This window comes from Eumetopias jubatus, unplaced genomic scaffold (assembly GCF_037043125.1).
Source record: "Eumetopias jubatus isolate StellerSeaLion01/CBP00866 unplaced genomic scaffold, mEumJub1_p1.0 scaffold_10, whole genome shotgun sequence".
NCBI lineage: Eukaryota > Metazoa > Chordata > Mammalia > Carnivora > Otariidae > Eumetopias > Eumetopias jubatus.
In genome coordinates, this window is record NW_028274816.1 from 117,458,473 (window position 1) to 117,481,580 (window position 23,108).

General features: G+C 35.6%; 1 protein-coding gene across 8 annotated transcripts in view; it reads right to left on the reverse strand.

Moving 5' to 3' along the window:
* The window catches only part of BCAS3 (BCAS3 microtubule associated cell migration factor), a 598,395-nt gene that overhangs the window by 320,232 nt on the left and 255,055 nt on the right, over window positions 1-23,108 (reverse strand). For all 8 annotated transcript variants that reach the window (XR_015769358.1, XM_028109071.2, XM_088028350.1 and 5 more), the window contains exon 16: window positions 12,300-12,450. Coding sequence is in view for 7 of the 8 variants with exons in the window: in XM_028109071.2 (XP_027964872.1) it covers window positions 12,300-12,450 (151 nt within the window). In the remaining variant the exon portion in view is untranslated. The remainder of the gene's footprint in view (window positions 1-12,299; window positions 12,451-23,108) is intronic.

Below are 23,108 nucleotides of genomic sequence, written 5' to 3' on the forward strand. Positions count from 1 at the left end.
AATAAAAAGTTTGATAAGAATTATTCGCTCTTCACTGGTTGTAGCCTCACAGCCATGGTGAGAAAGCACGTCCTTTCCAAGCTACTTATGTAAAGTATGTTGAACTGTGTATTGCTGGCCAAAGGAATAAACACTAAATAAAAGTAGTATGATTTAGTTCCATGCAGGGTTGCATTCCCGAAAGTCAGCATTTCTCTTAATAGTGATAGAGGTTGGCTTCTTCCACCTGGCCTGCTTTGGGCTAGGTTGGAATACCGGAAATGACAGACACAATTGCTTATTTTAAATAGAACTGGGGATGCAAAATCAGACTTCATGGTTACACGTATTTCTTATTAATATTCTGTTCACAGCCATTTCAGACATGCTATGCATATTTGCACACAAAGAAGATGGGCTGATTTAATTGTATCCCAAACCAAATGTTGCTATAGCATCTGACATGTGGAGGTGAGACACAGATTGAGAAGGAAAGCACACTGGCAAAACCTGGATATTTTCTTCTTCAACTTTGGGGCTAAAAACACCTTAAAAATAAAAATTCCTGCTAAGTGATTAGCATTCGTCTGCCAGTGGATTGAGTTTCACAAACAGAAACTTGGGTAAAAGGTTTTCACAACACTGAGCACAATTCTGAGGATTGATGCACAGAAGAAACAAAGCAGGGAACAGAAAAGAGATACTAGTTAGAGAAGAGCAAGGTGGAAGAACTGAGATATTGAAGAAAAAAGAAAAGAAACTTCAGGAATGTTGTCAATGCAAAGAAATCTCTCTTGCAGTTAATACGACCACAACCAAAGATAGGATGTCGTTATCCACGTTGAAACAGTGGATGTTCAGACTTTTTTAATCATGACCCAGAGAAATACATTTTAAGGTGCAAGCTGGTGTATACATGAATATACATAAATTGAAACAGTAATTTAATGAATGTGGCTTTTGTCTGTCATCAACTTTACTATTTTCTATTTCAATGTATTATAAACATTAATGCTGGGATTTTGTTACAATGAAGATCATGCATACTCTGGCGGGGTAGGTCTGAGTGGGGCCTGAGATGCTGTATTTCTAAGAAGCTCCTATCTCATGCTAAAGCTGCTTGTTTGCAGAACCAATAGCAAAACTGCATTTCATTTTATTCCATTTCATTAATGAAAAAAAAGTTAGTCACAATCCCCTTATCTGATTTCATGATTCACAAATTATACTGGAAACAAAGTGTTACTGGGAGCTCACACTGCACTCTGACAAACACTGATTTAAATAACTGAGACCACTCGAAGACCCCAATCTCAATAACACTGTAATGCCATGCAGAAAGGATCAGAAAATGGAAGCTTCCATATGTTTCCATGTGCCCACAAATGTTTCTGAAATGAAGAGGTTATTGTTGCCATACAGTACCCAACATCCTTTAAGTTTCTTCATTAGGAAAGGGCACACAAAATAGTCAAACAGTTCAAATGATTCTGACACAGGCGCTGACCATCTGGAACATCTAGACATGAGTGGCTCTTCAGTGTATATTATGTCAACACTGAACAGTCTCCCATCTCATTCCGAATATCAGACTACAGCTAATTTGTTGTAAAACATTTGAAAGTTTTATCTTCATCCTTTATGCCTTAAAAGGCTTCTCTACCGACCCCCCAAAAACAACCAAACAAAAATGAAACAAAACCTTAAAGTTTCTACATTTCAAAAGACCAGCTGATGTTCCCTACCTACAGAGCCAGTAAATACCCTTTTCTAGGTTAAGGTTTCCTTATGTCTCAAAAGGAAACATGCATTTGCCAAACAAATTAAACACAAGCTTAAAAAAATAATAATAAAATCTCCTAGATCTTCCTTTCAAGGCAATGGCAGTTTGTGTTATCAACGAAAGATTTCAACAGCCATTTCCTTCCCCACAATCCTAAAATGCACGGTTAACTCTCCAGACACTGTAGTAAACAGGCCTGTACTAAGCAGCCTTGTCAGATTTAAAGACAATACAGTTCTCACTGTTCACAACCAAACCCAATTGTGTGAGTTAAAAGTAACCCTTCTTCAATCAAATAAGGATCAACTGGCTAACACAGCTCAGGGAGAAAACAGAGGGCTGGGAGGAACTGAATGAGGACCCACTTTAGTATACGCTTGGCATGTTCCCAATCTCCACTTACCCACTTCTTAGCCACCCCTACAAACTGGACCTCTGCCACATACATGTAAAAGAAGAGCCACAAACTCCAAAGAATTAGAGTGACTGACGTAATTACTGACTCTGTATGGGTAGTGTCAGCTGTTCTTTTGAAATGTGCCTGCTTCATCTTTCCTCAGTAGCAAAAGAATGAAAATATAAAGTCACAAAGGACAGGCCCATGATCCAGCTGTCTTCACCTATGACTTCCTTTCCCTCTTTAAAATCCCACAGTTGTAGTTTTATATGAGGGTAGTTAGAAGGAGGAAGATAGTATGTGAGTGGGAGTGTATGTTGAATTAAAATGGTCTGTATTAACATATGCAACTCCAATTATGATGTTTGGATATTAAGAATTTCTGTGTTTTCTAAGTACTATTAAGTTTCAGCAGGTTTAACAAGCCTGCCATATAAAACCTATTCACTCTGCCACAATTATATCCTTTTTGAGCTGAATTCTGATTGAAAAACATCAGGACTGGCCAAGAGATTAAAAAATCCAGAAATATTTTTTATAGACTTATTTATAGCACAACGTGAAACAACTTGACCATTAGTTCTCAACGGATTTCTTCTGGAGATTCTCAGAAGACAAGAAGGAATTGTGTTTTATATCATAACAGGAATGCCATGTAAGTCTTTAAACGCTGATTCATTTTGTTGAATGCCACATAATACCACAAAAGCTTTGTTCTTACTAGCCGAAAGGAAAGCAAACGTGAAGATTTTTTAAATGCAAGGGAAAAATAAAACTTGATTTGATTTTGAATGCACTGAAGTCTTCTATAACCTGACCCTATTGCTAAAAGGTATAAATGATTAGGTTCAATCATCTTTAGAGTTGGAGTCTAAGAGAAAAATTCTATGAACATACTCTGAAAGTCCTATTTTTCAACTGATCATATCTTACAAGAATTCAGACATTATCACAGAACAGACTTCAGAATGAGCCCATATTTACTATGAACAACTATATACCAACAAACTAGACAATCTAGATGAAAAGGAAAAAATTCTTAGAAATACAACTTACCAAGACTGAATAACAAAGAAATAGAAAATCTAAATAGACCAATTATTAGTACGGATATTGAATCAGTAATCAAAAATCCCCCAATGAAGAAAAGCAAAGGACGAGATGGCTTCACTGGCTTCACTGGCAAATTTTACCAAACTTTTAAAGAATTAACACCAATCCTTAAACTCTTCCAAAAAATCAGAGGATGGAACACTCCCAAACTCATTTTGTGAGGCCAGCATAATCCTGATATCAAAACCAGAAAATGACATGACTAGAAAAGAAAACTACACGCCAGTATCCCTAATGAATATAAGATGGAAAAATTCTCAAGAAAGCATGAGCAAACCAAATTCAGCAGCACATTAGAAAGGATCATTCACAATGATCAAGTGAGATTCATCCTGATGATCCAAGGATGGCTAAACATAACACAAATCAATCAATATGATACATCACATTAGTAGAATGAAAAAAAATCCTCTAACTGACACAGGAGAAGCATTTGACAAAATTCAACATCCATTCATGGTTAAAAACTCGTAACAAATTAGGCTTAATTAAGGAACATATCTCAACATACTAAAGGCAAGCACAGCTAATTTTATACTCAATGGAGAAAGGGTGAAAACTTTTCCTCTAAGATCAGGAACAAGACAATGGCACCCACTCTTACCACTCTTTTTCAATAAGTACTGGAAGTCCTAGCTAGAGCAATCAGGGAAGAAACGGAAATAAAATGTATCAGGGTTGGAAAGAAAAGAAGTAAAACTGTCTCTGTTTGCAGATGACATAACTTCATGGAAAACCCTAAAGACTCAACCAAAAAACTGTTAGATCTAATCCATGAATTCAGGAAGTTACAGGATATAAAATTAACATACAAAAATCAGTAGTGTTTCTATACACTAACAACAAATTTTCTGAAAAAGAAACAAGGGAATCAATCCCATTTCACATCAGGCTCCCTGCTCCTTGGGAGCCTGCTTCTCCCCCAGCCTCTCTCTCCCTCTCTCTCTCTCTCTCTCTGTCTGTCTCTCATGAATAAATAAATAAAATCTTTAAAAAAAAATTCTCTACAATAGCATCAAAAACAATAAAACACTTAGGAATAAATATAACTAACAAGATGAAAGATCTCTACTCCAAAAACTATAAGACACTGATGAATGAAATCAAAGAACAACACAAATAAATGGAAAGGGATCCTGTGGTCGTGGATTGTAAGAATTAAGGTTAAAATGTCAATACTACCAAAAGCTATCTATAGATTTGATGCAATCCCTATCAAGATTCCCCAGGCATTTTTTACAGAAGTAGAAAAAAACTTCCCTAAAATTTATATGGAATCACAATAGACCCCAAATAGCCAAAGAAATCCTAAAAAAGAACAAAAGCAAGAGGCATTGTATTTCCTGATTTCAAGTTATACTATAAAGCTATAGTCTTCAAAACAGTATGGAGTTGGCATAAAAACAAATAGACCAATGGAACAGAATCATGAGCGTACATGGTTCGCTAATATTTGACAAGGGAACCAAGAATACTCAATGGAAAAAATACAGTCTCTTCAATAAATGGTACTGGGACAACTGGAGAGTCACATGGAACAAATGAAACTGGACCCATATCTTACACCACTCACAAAAATTAACCCAAAATGGATCAAAGACTTAAATGTAAGACCTGAAACCATGAAACTCCTAGAAGGGAACACAGGAACAAAAGTTCCTTGACATGAGTCTTAGTAATAATTTTTTTAAATATGACACCTAAAGTACAAGCAAGAAAATTAAAAATGAATTTAAAAGCTTCTGCACAGCAAAAGAAACCATCAACAAAGTGAAAAGACAACCTACAAAATGGAAAAAAATATTTGCAAACCATCTACCTGATAGGGGGTTAATATCCAAAATATATAAAGAACACATGCACTCAATGGCAAAAAACAACCCAATTTAAAAATGGACAAATGACTTGAATAAACATTTTCCCAAATAAGACATACAAAAGGCCAACAGGTTCATGAAAAGGTGCTTAACATCAGTAGTGATTAGGGAAATGCAAATTAAAAGCACAATGAGTTACCGCCTCATCTCTGTTAGCATGGCCATCATCAAAAAGACAAGACAATGGACTCTGAAAACAAACTGAGGGTTCTAGAGGGGAGGAGGGTGGGGGGATGGGTTAGCCTGGTGATGGATATTGAGGAGGGCACGTTCTGCATGGAGCACTGGGTGTTATGAACAAACAATGAATCATGGAACACTGCATCAAAAACTCATGATGTAATGTATGGTGATTAACATAACAATAAAAAAATTAAAAAAAAAGACAAGAGATGACAATGCTGCCATGGATATGGAGAAAAGGGAACCCTTGCACATTGTTGGTGGGACTATAAATTGGTGCAGCTACTATGGAAAACAGTAGGGAGGATCCTCAAAAAACTAAAATGAGAACTACCCTATGATCCAGCAATTCCACTTCTGGGAATATACCCAAAGGAAATAAAAACACGAACACAAAAAGATATGCACCCCCATGTTCATAGCATTATTTACCACAGCCAGGACATGGAAACAACCTGAGTGTCCACTGATGGATGATGGATAAAAATGTTGTGATTTATACACACACACACACACACACACACACACACACACGCAGTAGAATATAATCCAGCCATAAAAAAAATGAAGAAATCTGACCACTTGAAACAACATGGGGAGACCTTGAAGGCAATACACTAAGTGAAATACGCCAAAGAAAGACAAATACTGTATGATCTTATTTATATGTGGAATCTTAAACAAACAAACTCATGGAGAAAGAGATCGCACTTGTGGTTACCAGATGCACAGGGTGCGAGAAGGGGGAACTGGAGGAAGGTGTCAAAGGTACGCGCTTCCAGTTATACGATAAATAAGTACTAGAGATGTGATACACAACATGGTGACTACAGCTATTACCCTGCCATGTGACAGATAGGAAAGCTGTAAACAGAGTAAACTCTAAGAGTTCTCATCACAAGGAAAAAGGTTTTTTCCTTTTTCTTTTCTTCTTTCTTTTCTTCTTACCGTATCCGTAGAAGATGGATGTTAGCTGAACTATTGTGGTAATCATTCCACAATATATGCAAACCAAACCATCACGCTACACACCTGAAACTTATATAGCAATATATGTCAATTATTTCTCAATAAAACTGAAAAAGGAATAAGCTCATATAAATATCGAATGTACTAAACACCAAAAAAATAGAGAAAATGCTATACAACACTGTGTAAAATTGTAAAGTAAAACCGTATTCTCTGCCAATATATTCTAGGAACTTTAATGACTCTGCTACATTCTGTGGAACCCCATAAGTAGCTACTGAAATGGACACACAAGTCCCACATGCATATGAGCAAATCAGTCCTTGTGTCATTTTTTCAAGTGTCACTTTTAAATTTTCATTCATCTAATTTTAATCATTCCCTACTAAAGAGACCAATAGTACTGCTAGCTCTCAAAGTAGTGGTCTGTAGGGAAAATCGAAGCTGAAACAGCTACACTACCTAATTTGAGAAATATTCAATATGCAAATTTAAATTACAAACTCAAGATTTTCATCAGGAAACATTAGATAATGTTCAAATTCTGTCAGATGTTGCAGAAAAGAGACTAGAGTAGCATAGACTGTCAAGTTTCTGTAGAAAGTCACACCTGCTGATTTTTAATAGTAGACTTCATTCAAAAACCACAAAATCCACAGATTTATGGTGAAGTGGAACAAACATATGCAAGTAAACATATGCAAACCATAGGTGGACTTTAAGTACTCTACTGATGGAATACAAAAATTGTAAACTCAAACTATGGTGAGTATATTGTACATGCAGATCTATCTATATCCATTCTAATGAAAATACACTGTTATTTTATATCTGGAACCAAAGATTTATAGCTTAGCAATCCAAAACTAACACCTATACAAGACAGGGCTGGGAAGTGGAGAATTATGATCTACTACTGTATCTGGTGAGTCTTTCTCCAAATCTTTCCCATTTAATCCTTGGAGCTCCCACTATAAAGTTTAGGGCTCAGGCCAAACTGTGTAGATAAGCCAAGGTAGACCTAACTGAATTAGAAGAAGAAGGAATAGACCTTTCTTCAAGGCCTACTATATGCTGATGTCATTTACTGACTTAGCAAACTCTACAGCAAATTTGGTCTACAAATTTCAAGTAGAGATAATCAAATAAATGCTATGAAATATTTCCATTTCTAAATAAGAACAATCATCTATGTTTTCCTAATGAAGCTCTCATTCAGCACTGGCCTAGGACGGTGATGGGGCTTAGAAATTTGGTCGTTAGGCCTGGTGGGAACTCATACAATGTACAGCTGAAAGCTCATCATCCCTACATATAAACTTGTATTCTTCAGATGAAGAAGCTTACCTAGGACACACTGGTTAATAGGTAGCAGAACCAAATGAGAAGTCAGGGCATCGCATTCCTAAGTCAATAACCTTCCCCTGCACGACCAAACCTATTTCTACAGAGTTGGTCCCAAGGTTCCTAACACCCACGTCAGATTGCTCCCAAAGAAATGAATAAATCTAAAGATGGGGAGAGAGAAAAGGAACAGGAGCTGCTCCACTTAAGAAAAAGGAAACTTATGAAAGACAAAAAAATCATCTCATGTTTACTTCACTAAAAATGGTCAGTTAGTTAAGAGCAAGGAAGTGACTTCATTACCAATGTCTGCATTTTTCATTCCCATGAAATTATTCTGATCTCTTTTTGAAATGTACTGCTGTTTGTGCCTAAAAAATGAGGTGTATATATTAATAACTTTAGGTTTGCTGTACATAAAACTAAGCATACTGATGAAAAATTACCTACTTAGTAAATTTTATATAGGAAGCCTTCAAAAAAATTTTTATCACTTACTTGATTCATTAACTCAACCAAACACCTATCAAATGCTGCTTAATAAAGCCCTACTACAAATACTTAACACTCCAAAATAATGAGCAATTCCTTAGCACCCAGTTTCACTTTACTAGATGAGACCTATTCTTATTTACATATCATAAAAACATGATGGAGGTCTTTCCAATCCTCCAGTCTTCGACTGGAAGAAACTGGACTCTGTTTGAATGAGTGATTGTTGGACCAAATGATTTCTAGCACTTCTTTTGCCTTCATCAGTGTATACTGTAGTCAGGTTAAGCAACAGCTGTTGCCAAAATAGGCCTTATTTCCTCTAAGTGCTGCTTCAAGGTACAGAACATGAAGGTGTAAATACATCTGTCTTTTGCCATTGGTAGCTCTACTAGCCTTGTGCATGTCTTGGAGTAAGACAGATGGTCCCTGACACTGCACAGGCTTCCAGGGATATATATTTCCAAAAATAAGAAGGCAGATGTGAAATATGGTAAGCACACGTTTTATCCCCTCAAGGTTTGAACTGAGGCTTCTATCTCAATTTGAATATTTAAACATAGGATCTTAGGCAATCCTTAGAAATCTCTGTGCTAGAAATATAACTTTTTATGCTTATTTTGCCTTTATGCCAAATATCTAGGACATGGAATAAATAAATGCTGATCTAACTGAGGTAGGGATATAATTTTATTAGATACATTATCAGGTATATTGGAAGTAGTCACAGAACTTACATGGCTATAAATGAGTCAGCTCTGTATTCTATTTCTACATAATCCATGTTAAATACTTCCTGTTAATTTTATTTTTAAAATGTTAGCAAAGGCATGCCATAGAAGCAAAGTTAGAGTAAACTGGAATTTCCAGAACAAAAAGAGACCTGGAAAATGAAAAGCCCATTTGCTTATCACTCTGGTGACCTTAATATGGCAATCAAAATTCTCATTAAATACAATAAAATTTAATGGAAATAATGCAAATTAGCTAACTGCAGATTTAGAATTGGTCATAGTAAAAAAATTTTAATAAAAATAAAACAAATATAGCCTTTAAAATCTAATGGGATGAAATCTAATGACATGAAATGTATGGGATTTGGTTCAAATCTCAGTATATATCAAAAACAGAAACTAAGAGAATGTATTTTGTTCTCATAAAACAAATACTACTTCTGGTAAGGCAAAATACATGTATTTCCATGAAAATGCTCAATTTTAAGATAATAAAAACCACAAATTGTATTCTTAAAATTCTATGACCAAATGTTGGGGTGACTTAGAGTAAAAGAATTATAAGGAAAGTCCCCTATAGCAATTTCCGGATATAATCAACAAACTCTTCAGAAGGTGGCTTAGGGGTATGAAGTCTTGTAATCTAGCAGTAGCCAACTATAAGTTACAAATACTATTCTCAAAGTGTTTATAGGTCACTGTGATCTGTGTTAATAGGAAGCAAGAGAAAGAATAGAGGGAGGAATGGGAAAAAAAGAATTGTAGGTAGGGAGGGGAAAAACAGTAGGTGGGGCAATTTGTGTGAACTAAAGGCTTTGACACAAATATAGAACTCATTACGGACAACAACTACATAAAAAAACGAATAGTGAGTTTTAAAATCTCTTCTTTTGATAACTATACTACGGTTACAGAAGAGAATATCCTTGTCTTTAGAATTTATATGTTGAAATTTGTAGGAATAGGGGTTACTAAGTCTACAAATTCCTTTGAAACAATTTAAGAAAAATATGGGGGATGTGTGTGTGTTTGTGTTGTGTGCCTGCACACACGTGGGCAGAATGAGCAAGTGTGAATGATAAGGCAAATAAGTTAGACTGTTAACATTTGGGAAATCTGGATATACAGGAATTCCTTTTACTGGTCTTGTAACTCTTTGTAAACCTGAATCTATGTGAACATTTTAAAAATTACAAACCAGGTATTCACCGTGGGACAAATATTATTCTCTTTAAACACTTCAGTACAGGACATGCTAAAAAGAATTCAAAAACTCAGCAAAAATAAAATGGTCTGAGAATTGAGATAAGAAGCCAAGTCAACAATGTGATATGTGTATCTTGAACTAATATTAATTTCAAAGTACGTAGCTCCAATTCACATAATTTATTAATCATTAATAAATAATTACTAAATTGTCTATAAGGGGGCATAATATACGTACTCTAGGAATTGAGGAATTTTGACTTTAAAAAGAAAAGGAAACAGAATTTATCTAAGTTCATAAAGTATGGCAGCGGAAGGAGACACCAGATGATTAATAGTTTCTGCCCTTCTAAGGGCATAGAGAGAGAGTAGCAAGAGAGTGTGAAAGAGTAAGTGAGAGACTTTTTATTGTGGAAAATTTCAAATATATACAAAAGTAGACTTAGTTTCCACTCCTCCCCACAACTATATTGAATTAAATTCTAACATCATAGGATTTTATACATAGAACCTCAGTCACTATTTTTATATATAGAAAAGCTTATTCGAAAAAGGGAGCTAATTCTTTGCATTATAAAAACAGCATAGCTCTTAAGTTTTAAAAACAACAAACACCAGACACAAAGCTAGAATTAATTTCAAGAAGACCAATTTTGCATATTCTTTCACTGAGATTCAGGAAACATACATAAAAACTCGTAAGTACTTTGCAGCATTGATAATGCTCAGTGGAATCAAGAAAGTACAATTACATACTGACTTCTATGAGTAAAAAAAATTATGACTCAAGATTTATCCAATTTTTATTTGATTCTACATCCCAAAAAGTAACATCATACAAAGAAAAAATGAGCTAATTGTAAATATAAGTTCATAACCTCTTTCTTATTCATAGACACTCCTACTTATTTTAAAATAAAGAAACTAAGAGGAAAGGGAAGTCAAAATTCTATTTAAATCACTGAACATAAAGAGTTAAAAAGCTGAAATCAATTTAAAAAGAAAGGAATATAAGCCAAATGATCTATATCATAACATGTCCGATTTGGGGCCTAGGTATGCTCTATTTTTCCTTCCCCCCACCCTTAACATGCCACAAACTCAATTTTATTTCTGCATTCAGCAATAAGATCATTTTGTATACAAATACTACTCCACTACGTAGAGTGTCCATTTCTGTGCCATGGTGAAATCTGGAGCTCAAAAGACTTACCCCTGAGAATGAGCATTTCTTCTCACAAAAGTGACTTCTACAAACACTTTACCACCCACCCAGCACAAAAATATTAAGACCTTTTGATATAGCAGCCAAATAATTTACTCTATTCCTTTTGTTGGAAAGACCTTTAAGACTATTTGAAGCCAGGACTGGGTTTTCTCCGGGACTACCTGAATACGGAATTTAAGACAATTGTTTCATTTCAAATTAGGCTAAACCTCAGGACTGCTTACTGATGAAATAGGTAATTTGCCGGTAGACATATATATTTTCTGGTACAAAACGGAATTTCAGAGTCATCACATGATTGATCATCTAATGATACTTTAGATATAGCACTTTATTTTCAGGAACCCAAAGCGGGGATAATTAAAAATTTTTTTAAATAGCTAAAATAAGCACAGACACATCAACTGAGTCATCAAATGTCTTTGAGGATGCTAATGACCAATCGTGAGTAAAGCCCAAATCTCAGGACTCTGGCTTTTGAAAACTACCCATAACATCACATTGTCCTGACACTAATGACAGATCATTATATGTAAATTACACCACAATATAGGTGATTTTTTAACTATTAGAAACACGGTTGTCATCTGAAGTTCTTTCCTTAGTATTTGGGCCAGTTAAAATTTGGTAGTCATTATAAATCCAGATGACAGTGGATTTTGTCCACAAAAGCAAGAAACTGACACTGTACTTTCAGACAAAGCCGCAAGGCAGCAAGTGTGACACCGAGAAGATGGATCTGGTTTTGATTAGCCAATACTAATTTTCACAACTTGTCACTGCTTTGTCTTTGCGATGGATATATGTGTACATGGTTGTATTCAAGTACGTTTGTGCATGTTCTATACTTTGTACTTAATCTGCTGCCATTAAGTTTCATGTGGGCTGGAAATGAGGAGCTAATTAAACCACCCAAAGGAAATGTATGTTTCATTTTTATGTATCCAATCCTCTGAAACAGCTATTTTAAAAAGTATCAAGCCTAAGGCCTTACCCTGTTCGTTTGGTGATAGTCCCCAATGTCATTGGCTGCTTGATTTGTGCAAGAGGCGTCAGTACCATCAAGCTTGGGAGAGGAGAGAGCCGGGGGTTGCCAGGGTTGTTGTTGGCAAAATTATTGTAGGAGTCTTGGCTGTTTAGTTTCCCTACAAAGAGAAAAACAAAGAAAAGCATCAGCAAGGGACATCTCCTTCTCTGATGGAGTCTGCACTCACCCCACTAATCATTTTAAAAAATTGTCAAAGGCAGAATTGATTTGAAAAGAATCATGGTTATATGGATGGGAAACAAAACACAGGATACTGATAACACCAAGTGTGACTTGATTATAAACAGAGACTGTAGGAGGAATGGAGAATACAGAATTGGATAGATGTTAAATGGTTATACAAATAATTAGTATAAAATTTAATTATAATTTTATGGTGTTATGAAGAAATATAGGATAGCTAAAGAAAATAAAAGAGGAAGATGTAAAGTAGTCTAGAGGAAGCATGGAGCATTTCTCTGAACAAGCTTGAGAGTAAGTGGGTAGAATATTCCAGCCACAGCAGCCTGTGAAGGCTGGGAGGGTGAAAGAAATGTGAGTCATGAGATGAGTATCCAAAGGCAGGAGCATGAGAGATACCGGATGAGACTAACAAAAGTCATAGGCAAAAACATCACCTTCTTCCCAATATCCACCACTCCTCACCACAAAATTTAAAAACATCAAATCAGGGCACCTGGGTGGCTCAGTAGGTTAAGCGGCTGCCTTCAGCTCAGGTCATGATCCCAGGGTTCTAGGATCGAGTCCCACATGGGGCTCCCTACTCAGCAGGGAGTCTGCTTCTTCTCTTTCTGCCTCTGCCCCTCCTCCCTGCCCATGCTCTCTCTCTCAAATAAAATCTTTTAAAAAAAATAAAAACATCAAATTAACATTTCCTTTTATTTTATGTGGGGCATTAATATAAAAAAATAACAAGAGTCATTATGGCTCACTAATAACTAGGAAAAACAAACTCATCTGTGATATAAAATCTGATCTGCAGAGGGAATAATTACTCTCAGCTCACCAGGAAGCCAAACTCCTCCTATGTACTTATCTTTTCTCCCTCTCCATGGTTTTGTATTTTCCAGACTGTCCTATAAATGAAATCACAGAATAGGGAGCTTATTGGGTCCAGCTTCTTTCACTTGACAATAAGCATCTGAGATTCATCCACTCTATATTTTCCCAAAAGTATTAATAGATCTTTCCTTTTTATTCTTGAGTATAATCCTATTATATGGAACAATTTCAGTTTGTTTATCTAGTCACTGGTAAAAGGACATTTGTTTCCAGCTTTTGGCTATTATGAATAAGGGTGCTATAAACATTTATATACAGGTTTTGTATGAATATAAATTTCCTTTTTGGATAAATCATCTAGGAATAGAATTGCTGGTCATAGTAAATGAATGTTTGCATAGACATCATGACTGTATGTTTTAAGGTTATAAGAAAATGCCAGTTTGACAAAGTAGCTGAACCATTTCGCATTCTCACCAGTGAAGTATGATAATTCCAGATCTTCCAAATTCTCACCAGCATTTGGTATTGTTACTCTTTTTATTTTAGCTATTCTGGCTTTTATTTGGATTTCTCTAATGCACAATAATGTTTAACACTTTTTCTGTTCATGCATTCATTTGTTATCCATATTTCTTTTTTGATAAAGTGCTCAAATCTTTTGCCCATTTTAAAAACTGGGTCACTGGCTGTTATACACAAGCAATGAGTCATGGAACACTACATCAAAAACTAATGATGTACCATAAGGTGACTAACATAATAAAAAAAAAACTGGGTCAATATTTTTTGCTGAGATATAATTCATATATTGTGAAAGTCACTCTTCTAAAGTGTACAATTCTGTGTTTAGTATATCCTACAGAGTAGCACAACCATGACCACTATCTAATTTCAGAACATTTTCATCACCCAAAAAGAAAGCCCATACCCATTAGCAATCACTCCTCCTTTGGCCCACCCCTCAGCCTTTGACAATCAGAATCTTCTTTCTGTTTCTATGGATTTACCTATTCTGGATACTTCATAAATCGATTCATACAATGTGGCCTTTTGTGACTGCTTCTTTCACTTAGTATCTCTTCAAGGTTCATCTATGTTGTGCCGTGTATCAGTAGTTTGTTCTTTTTTTATAACCAAATAGCATTCCATTGCATGGATATACCACATTTTATTTATCCATTTATCAGTTGATGAAAATTTGAGTTGTTTCCACTTTTAGGCTATTATGATTAACGTATCTATGAACATAATTAAGTGCACAGGTTTTTATGAAGACATGTGCTTTCAGTTTTCTTAGGTACATACACCTAGGAATGGAATTGTTAGGTCTATATTTAACATTGTGAGGAACTGCCACCCTGCGGTTGCACCAATGTATGAGGGCTCCAACTTCACATCTTCAACAGTACTTGCTATTGTCTCTTATTTTAGCCATCCTAGTGGGTATGAAGTTGTGTCTCATTGTGGTTTTGATTTGCACTTCCCTAATTACTAAGGATGTTAAGCATCTTTCTCATGTGCATTTCAGTAATTTGTGGAGCTTCTTTGGAGAAACGTCTAACCCAAAACATGTGCCCATTTAAAAACTGGATCGCCTTTTTATTGTTCAGTCATAAGCATTAATCATATCCTCTGGATGCAAGTTCCTTGTCAAATATATGATTTACAAATATTTTTCTCCTATTCCATGTGTTTTCTTCTCACTTTCTTCACGGTGTGCTTTGAAGCATAAAAGTTTTTAATTTTCATGGAGTTTACTGTGTTTTTTCTTTAGTTGTTTTTGCTTTTGTTCTCAGATCTAAGAAATCAATGCTGAATGCAGGGACACAAAGATTTATGGCTATGTTTTCTTCTAAGCGTTTTATATTTTCAGCTCTGATCTTGAGGTCTCTGATCCATTTGAATTAATTGTTATAAACGATGTGAGGTAGGGGTTCAACATCATTTTTTTGAATATTGGATATCTACTTCTTCCAGCACCATTTGTAGAAAAGACTATTCTTTCCCACCTCAATGGATTGTCCTGGCACCCTTGTCGAAAATCAAATGGCTACCAATATAAGGAATTATTTATAGATCTTACTCTCACATTTTAAAAGTTCTTTATATATTCTGGATATAAGTCTTTTGGAAGATACAATTTTCAAATATTTTTTATCACCCTGTAACTTGTCTTCTCATTCTCTTACAGATCTTTCAACAAGCAAAAGATTTTTTTCCCCATAAAGTCCACTTCATGAATTTTTTTTTTATATGTGGTGTTGAACTGATGAATTATTTGCCTAACCCCAGGTCAAAAAATTCAATCTAAAAACTTTTAAGTTTTATATTTTACATTTATGCATATATATGATTTATATTATATGATACAGTTAATTTTCTGTAAGGTATGAGATGTGATTTTTTATGTAACAATGAAATGAAATGAAACAAATGAAAGCAAATAAAACAAAAATCTCCAAAGCTTAAGTGAAGTTTATCACAACTTTACAAGCAGGGGTTTAGGATTTTTTTTCTGTTTATTTTTAAATCAGTGCCCTCAAAATATTACTGGTAATGTCTATTATTCCAATATTATGATACCTGAAGCCTGAGGCAAGGCAGGATCCATGATCTCTGTAATTCTTTCTACTTAACTGATATGTTGGCCAAATGACAAATTTTGAGCTAAATATTGTTGAACTGAAGTGTTAGGCCAATTTGTAGTGCTTTCCTGACACAAACAGAAACCACATATAGTCACTGGGAAAAAAAAAGAGAGAGAGACCAGCGTATCAAAAGGGAACATACTATATTCTGGAGTGGAAGCACCCACTTGGACTTTTATTATTTCTGTATTATTTGGTGTCACCACCTTGTGGCCTACAGCTACAAAATTCAAGTAAGTTACAAATCTCACAGAGAGTAGGGTATGAAATATAAAGGCAGAAATTGTTATTACATTGTCAAAGTCCTCTTCAAATTCAAGTCACACAGAATTGGAAATTTTAGGTCATTTTGTTTGTTTTTCTGAATTTCCATGTTTTGAATCTTAGGAATTAGGTTTCTAAACAATGTATAACTTCTAAAATAGACAGTACACAAATATCTGCCCAAATACACACAGAACTCACTGCAGATGATACTTTAATTTTCAAAACTCTGAGAACCCCTGTTCAGTCACCTTTTTCCAGGGAAGAATAATGATTGTGAAGCATCTTTGTAACAGTAAATAATGGTTGTTCAGAGGAACTAAAGATAGAATAGAGAAAAATCATTGAATTTCTTTTCTTTTTAAAAACAGCCAATGGTTTGATGCCCTTCTTCAATGGGCCATTATATCCAACAAAACTTGCTGCTTCCACCTATACCTTGTCATTATCTGCAAAAATGCCAGCTAGGATTCTGACTGGGATTGTAAGAAGTCTGCAGATCAGCTGAGGAACCACTGCCATGTTAACAGTATTTAGTCTTCCCAGCCAAGAACATGAGCTGTCTTTTCATTTATGTAGGTATTCTTTCATTTCTTTGCACATTATTTTGTAGATTTCCGGGTACAAGTTTTATACGTCTTTGGTTAAATTTACTATTTTTTCGATGCGACTTGTAAAAAGAATTTTCTGAACTGCACTTTTCAGATTGTTCATGGCCAATGTAGAGAAATACAATCAATTTTTGTACATTGACCTTGTATCCTAAACCTTGCTGAACCTGCTTATCTCGGTTTTTGTGTGTGCGTGTGTGTGGATTCCTTAGGATTTTCTATATACATGATCATGTCATCCCCAAAGAAGAAAGTTTTGCTTCTTCCTTTCCAGCCCAGATGACTTCTATTTCTTTTATTGCCTAAAAGCCCTAGTTACAACTGCCAGTACAATATTGAATAGAAGTGGCAAGAGTAGACCATGATTCATTTTGAGTTAATTTTTGTATATGGACTGAGGTATGAGTTGAGGTTCATTGCTTTGAAATTGGACATCCACTTGTTTCATCACCATTAAAAGGATGGTCCTTTCTCCATTGAATTGCCTCTTCATCTTTGTCAAAAATCAACTGACCATGTTTACGTGGATCTAATTCTAGATTTTGTTCCATTGATCCATGTGTCTATCCTTTTACCAATACATTTTTTTATTACCGTAGCTCTATCGTGATTCTTAGTAATTCATGCACATACACAGAAACTTTATAGAAAAATTTCCACACTTTCCATGTTATAAAAATGACTCCAGTGTTTATAATTCAACAACTCTTCCATACAGAAAACACCTGATTGACCCAATGTTTTTTTCAAATCATTGTTCTTGACTTCTTATAAAAGTTACCTGCCCTGGTTCTGTGGTTAACAATAAATACGGTATTTTATAAATAACAGCAACAGTAAACACACACTTTTTTTTTACTAATTTGAATTAAGGAGACAAATTTATATTAAAAAAAAAACCCAAAAGATCTTAATGAATATCTTATTTCTAAATGACATCCTGAAATACATTTTTTTCTTTTTTAAGTTTTTATTTAAATTCCCATTGGTTAACATAAAGTATAATATTAGTTTCAGGTCTACATTACAGTGATTCAGTACTTCCACACATCACCCAGTGCTCATTACAAGTGCCCTCCTTAATACCCATCACCTATTTAACCATCCCCCCACCCACCCTCCCTCTGGTAACCACCAGTTTATTCTCTACAGTTAAAAGTCTGTTTCTTAGTTTGCCTCTTTCTCTCTTTTCTTTTCCCTTTGTTCATTTGTTTTGTTTCTTAAATTCCACATATGAGTGGGATCATAAGATATTTGTCTTTCTCTGACTTATTTTGTTTAGCATAAAACTCTCTAGCGCCATGCATGTGGCTGCAAAGACAAGACTGCATTTTTTTTTTTTAAGATTTTATTTATTTATGTGACAGAGAGAGACACAGCGAGAGAGGGAACACAAGCAGGGGGAGTGGGAGAGGGAGAAGCAGGCTTCCCGCAGAGCAGGGAGCCCGATGCAGGGCTTGATCCCAGGACCCTGGAATCATGACCTGAGCTGAAGGCAGACACTTAACGACTGAGCCACCCAGGTGCCCCAGGACTGCATTCTTTTTATGGCTGAGTAATATTCCATTGTATATATATATATCACATCTTTTTTATTATTTTTTTATTATGTTCAGTTAGCCAGCATATAGTACATCATTAGTTTTTGATGTAGTGTTCGATGATTCTTCTTCTTTATGCATTCATCAACTGATGGACACTTGGGCTGTCTCCATAATTTGGCTATTGCAGATAATGCTGCTATAAACATCAGGGTGCATATATCCCTTTGAATTAGTATTTTTGTATTCTTTGGGTAAATACCTAGTAATGTGATTACTGGATTGTAGGGTGGTTCTATTTTTAACTTTCTGAGAAACCTTCATACTGTTTTCCAGAGTGGCTGCACCAGTTTGCATTCCCACCAACAGTGCAAGAAGATTCCCCTTTCTCCGCATCCTCAACAATACTTGTTGTCTCTTGTGGTATTGATTTTAGCCATTCTAACAAGTGTGAAGTGATATCTCATTGTAGTTCTGATTTGTATTTCCCTGATGATAAGTGATGTTGAGCATCACTTAGAAAAATGTCTATTCATGTCTTCGGGCCATTTTTAAATTGGATTATTTGGTTTTTGGGTGCTGAGTTTCATAAGTTCTTTATAGATTTTAGATACTAACCCTTTATCTGATATGTTATTTGCAAATATCTTCTCCCATTCTGTATGTTGCCTTTTAGTTTTGCTGACTGTTTCTTTTGCTGTGCAGAAGCTTTTTATTTTGATATAGTTCTAATAGCTCATTTTTGCTTTTGTTTCCCTCATCTCAGGAGACATACTTAGAAGTTGCTATGGCTGATGTCAAAGAAGTTACTGCCTGTGTTCTACGAAAGACATTCACTTTTAAAACAGCATGGATTCACTGAGTACAAGACTGATGAATCACGGATCTGTACTTCTGAAACAAATAATGCAATATATGTTAAGAAAAAAAAAGAAGATAACAGGAGGGGAAGAATGAAGGGGAGTAAGTCGCAGGGGGAGACGAACCATGAGAGACAATGGACTCTGAAAAACAAACTGAGGGTTCTAGAGGGGAGGGGGGTGGGGGGATGGGTTAGCCCGGTGATGGGTATTAAAGAGGGCACATTCTGCGTGCAGCACTGGGTGTTATGCACAAACAATGAATCATGGAACACTACATCCAAAACTAATGATGTAATGTATGGTGATTTACATAACAATAAGAAATTATTTTAAAAATAAAAATAAATAAATAAAACAGCATGGATTCAGTATAAAGGGGGCACTACCACACTGTAGCAAATGGTAGCTTCAGATGTAGTAGAAAGGTAAGAAGCTCTTTTTAAAAAAATCATTACAAGATGAAAGTATCTTTAGAGTTAGCATAATGGCTTAACCAAGTATGACTTGTTTGGGGGAACACAAATCTATGGAATCAACTTAAACACTTGATATCTCTTCAGCAAAATAAGATAACAAATGCACACAAGTACTTCTCTCTCTCTCCCCAATTTCCAAATCAGAATTCACATTAAAGTTAACTGAAGTGACCCCACCCTACTATAGGGATAATAAAAGGCAACAATCAGAATGTACATAAGATGCTTTAAGCCATTTAATAAATTACACAATAATATCTACACTCACATAACACAGAACCTTATAGGTAATATGAAAAGTGGAATCCCATTACAGTACTTGATATTTATAGAGGAATAACAGAAAAGTTTTTATAGTTAAATCATTCAAACTGATTTGTTATGACACTCCTTAAACCAGTGTAGATGTAAATAGATGCAAAATTCACCATTAGTCAACTACAGTAATACTAATTTGAATCTGAAATCAGACTGCAGCACTAAAATGTCACAAGCTAATGAAATTCAAGGACTGTTTATAACACACGCATTTCACAACTAGTAGTCAAATATTTGTTGAGTAACTTAGCCCAAGATTACATGCTGTGAAGACTTGCATTCCTTGTAATCACGAAGCTTATAGTCTAATATGCATGAAACAGGAATAATTTAAATGCCAACTGCCTAGAACTAAAAGGTAAGTATAAGTGGGATCAACTATTTGGAGAAGAGATCATGGACCAGATGGGACATAACCTAGGCTTTGAAAGATGCACAAAATATGGATATGAGTAGAAGAGAAGAAATATTCTGAGCATGAAGGATAACATAAATAGCAGAGAGTGTAAAGGGATACCACATTTGTGAGCAATAGTAAGGAATCTCTAACTAGAGGAGAAGATTATAATGGAAAGCAGTAGGAAGATAAAATGATTTGGTTTTTTTTTTTAAAGATTTTATTTATTTGAGAGAGAGTGAGAGAGAGAGATCACAAGCAGGGGAGGGTGGGTAGAGGGAGAAGCAGGCTCCCCACTGAGCAGGGAGCCCGATGCAGGACTCGATCCCAGGACCCCGGGATCATGACCTGAGTTGAAGGCAGATGATTAGCTGACTGAGCCACCCAGGTGCCCCAAATGATTTCAGTTTTAAAAGAACTTTTTAATTGAGCCAGAGGAGCAGGAACTTAGGTAAATTCTTTAGCAAGGGAACAGTACAGATTTTGAGATCACTGAACTTTATGGATAGGATGAGCGGTCTAGAAAAATGAAGTGATTCACTGAGAAGCTCCAAATCTTGTGATTTAGTTAGTCATATCTTAAAACCCTTCACTGGCCCACCAGGATGAAGTGCAACCTCCAAAGAACATGACAAGGTGCTTCAGACCTATCCCTCTCAGTCCCCTACTGTATTGGGTCAAGCAACACCCAAGTTTGCGGTCATTTACTCTCCGTGTCTGTGTTTATGATGTAGCTTCCAACACCCAGCCCATCTGAAAGAGTAAAGTAAACTGGGTAGATTTATGTTCACATACGGGTATCATCTGTCTTATATTTTATTGGACATGGCAAGCAATTTATAAAAATAGCTTTAATGAAAGAATAAATGGATTAACAAAACCCTCAAGGGTGACAAGGTTCAGGAAGGTGAACTCAGAGAGAGCTACTAACTCTGGTAATCTTCAGTAGGGTCATTTCAGACAAAAAGTGGGAAAGTCAGGTGGAAAGGGATAAGTAAAGGAAATGTTGATAGGAGATGATCAAGGGAATGGATATAGAACACAGAATTAAGAACTTTGAGGGCTGAAATGAAGACATTCTTTTGATGTCTGTAGACATCAAGATGAGATACTGTACCAAACAAAGGTTTCATCAACATTCATGCTTTCGCCTGACATTTTTTGAGCCTTATCAGTATGAGGCCCTGTTCTAGTCCTGGATGAGTAAGTCCAAGGTCCTCCTAAAGAGTTCATAACATAATGAGACAGAAAGTATATAAGTAAAAAATTTACAATGGGAAAAACATGGTAACAAAGATATTTGCAAAATGTTTCAGGAACAAAAAAAAAGAGATATTTTCATTGTTGTTTTAAAGGGACAACTTAGAAGATAGGTATACAAATTTTAGGCACAGAGGAAGAAACCTGTATCTTTATACCGTTACTTTTCAAGTAGAAAATAAAGGATAAGATGAAAGATGTGTGAACATCAGCAGTTAGTAAAATGAGGGAACTGGCTCAGACAAGAAATATCATTAGCTGACATATAAGGGATCTACATGTAAAAAATATAGGTTAAAGACACCAAATTTAAAAATGAAAGTTCATACTCAATAAATTAAACACACAAAAATTATGACCCTAGGGGCACCTGGGTGGTTGTCAGTTAAGCGTCTGCCTTCAGCTCAGATCATGATCCCAGGGTACTGGGATCGAGTCCTGCCTGGTCAGCAGGGAGCCTGCCCCCCCTTCCCTGCTCCCCCTGCTTGTGAGTTCACTCTCTCTAATAAATAAAATCTTTAATAAAAAAATTATAATGATCCTTTCCTTCCCTTTTTAAAGTGTTCAAAGTCTTTGGTTAAAAATAATTTTTCTCTATCCCTTGTGTCATGGATTTTCTTTGAAAACACAGCTAGAACTAATGAACCTCCAGATTTATCCTCCAGGAAATCTGGAGACTCTTCCAGACTAGGAGCAGTATCTTACTAATTGTTGATAGCTCAACAGTTTACCGAATGAATAAATCTATTTTTCCCATGTCCAGGAAGCACAGGAAAATACAGCCCCATGATCTATAGAAAAAATTCATTTTGGAGGGGACACAAAACTTCAGAAGACAGCCAGATGCTGGAATCCATGGCTTCAGCTATTCTGCTTAGTCTCATGTTGACTAAGCAGGAGCCTAGACTTGATAACTTTTGAACAGATCTTCAGACACTTCCTTATGGTTATATCAAGCCTAAATTTCCAAGCCAGGATTTTTTCATTAGGCCTAAAGCCTCTTAATATAATGAAGTTCAGCAGGAAGAAACTTGTAGTAGCCCAAGTCTTGGATGAGGATTAAGTCTGTCCCTCTGTTTTATCCTTCAATTTCCCTTTGGACAGAGAGAGATAGTAGCACTTTTTCTTTGCTCCACCTCTCAGGCATATATAGGACAGTAACAGTGAAATTAAAAATGTCCAAGATCAATGAAGAGTCACTATACAAATGTTAAATGTCATTTTCACTAACTGTTCTTTACTATACCTTTCTCTTAATTGTGTAAGTACAATGAAAATAGCAGAGGTTGTTTAATTGGAGTTTTAGTAGTGAGATTCATGAAACCTTAAAACACATATAATATTTCCACACACCATTATACTTTTGAATTCC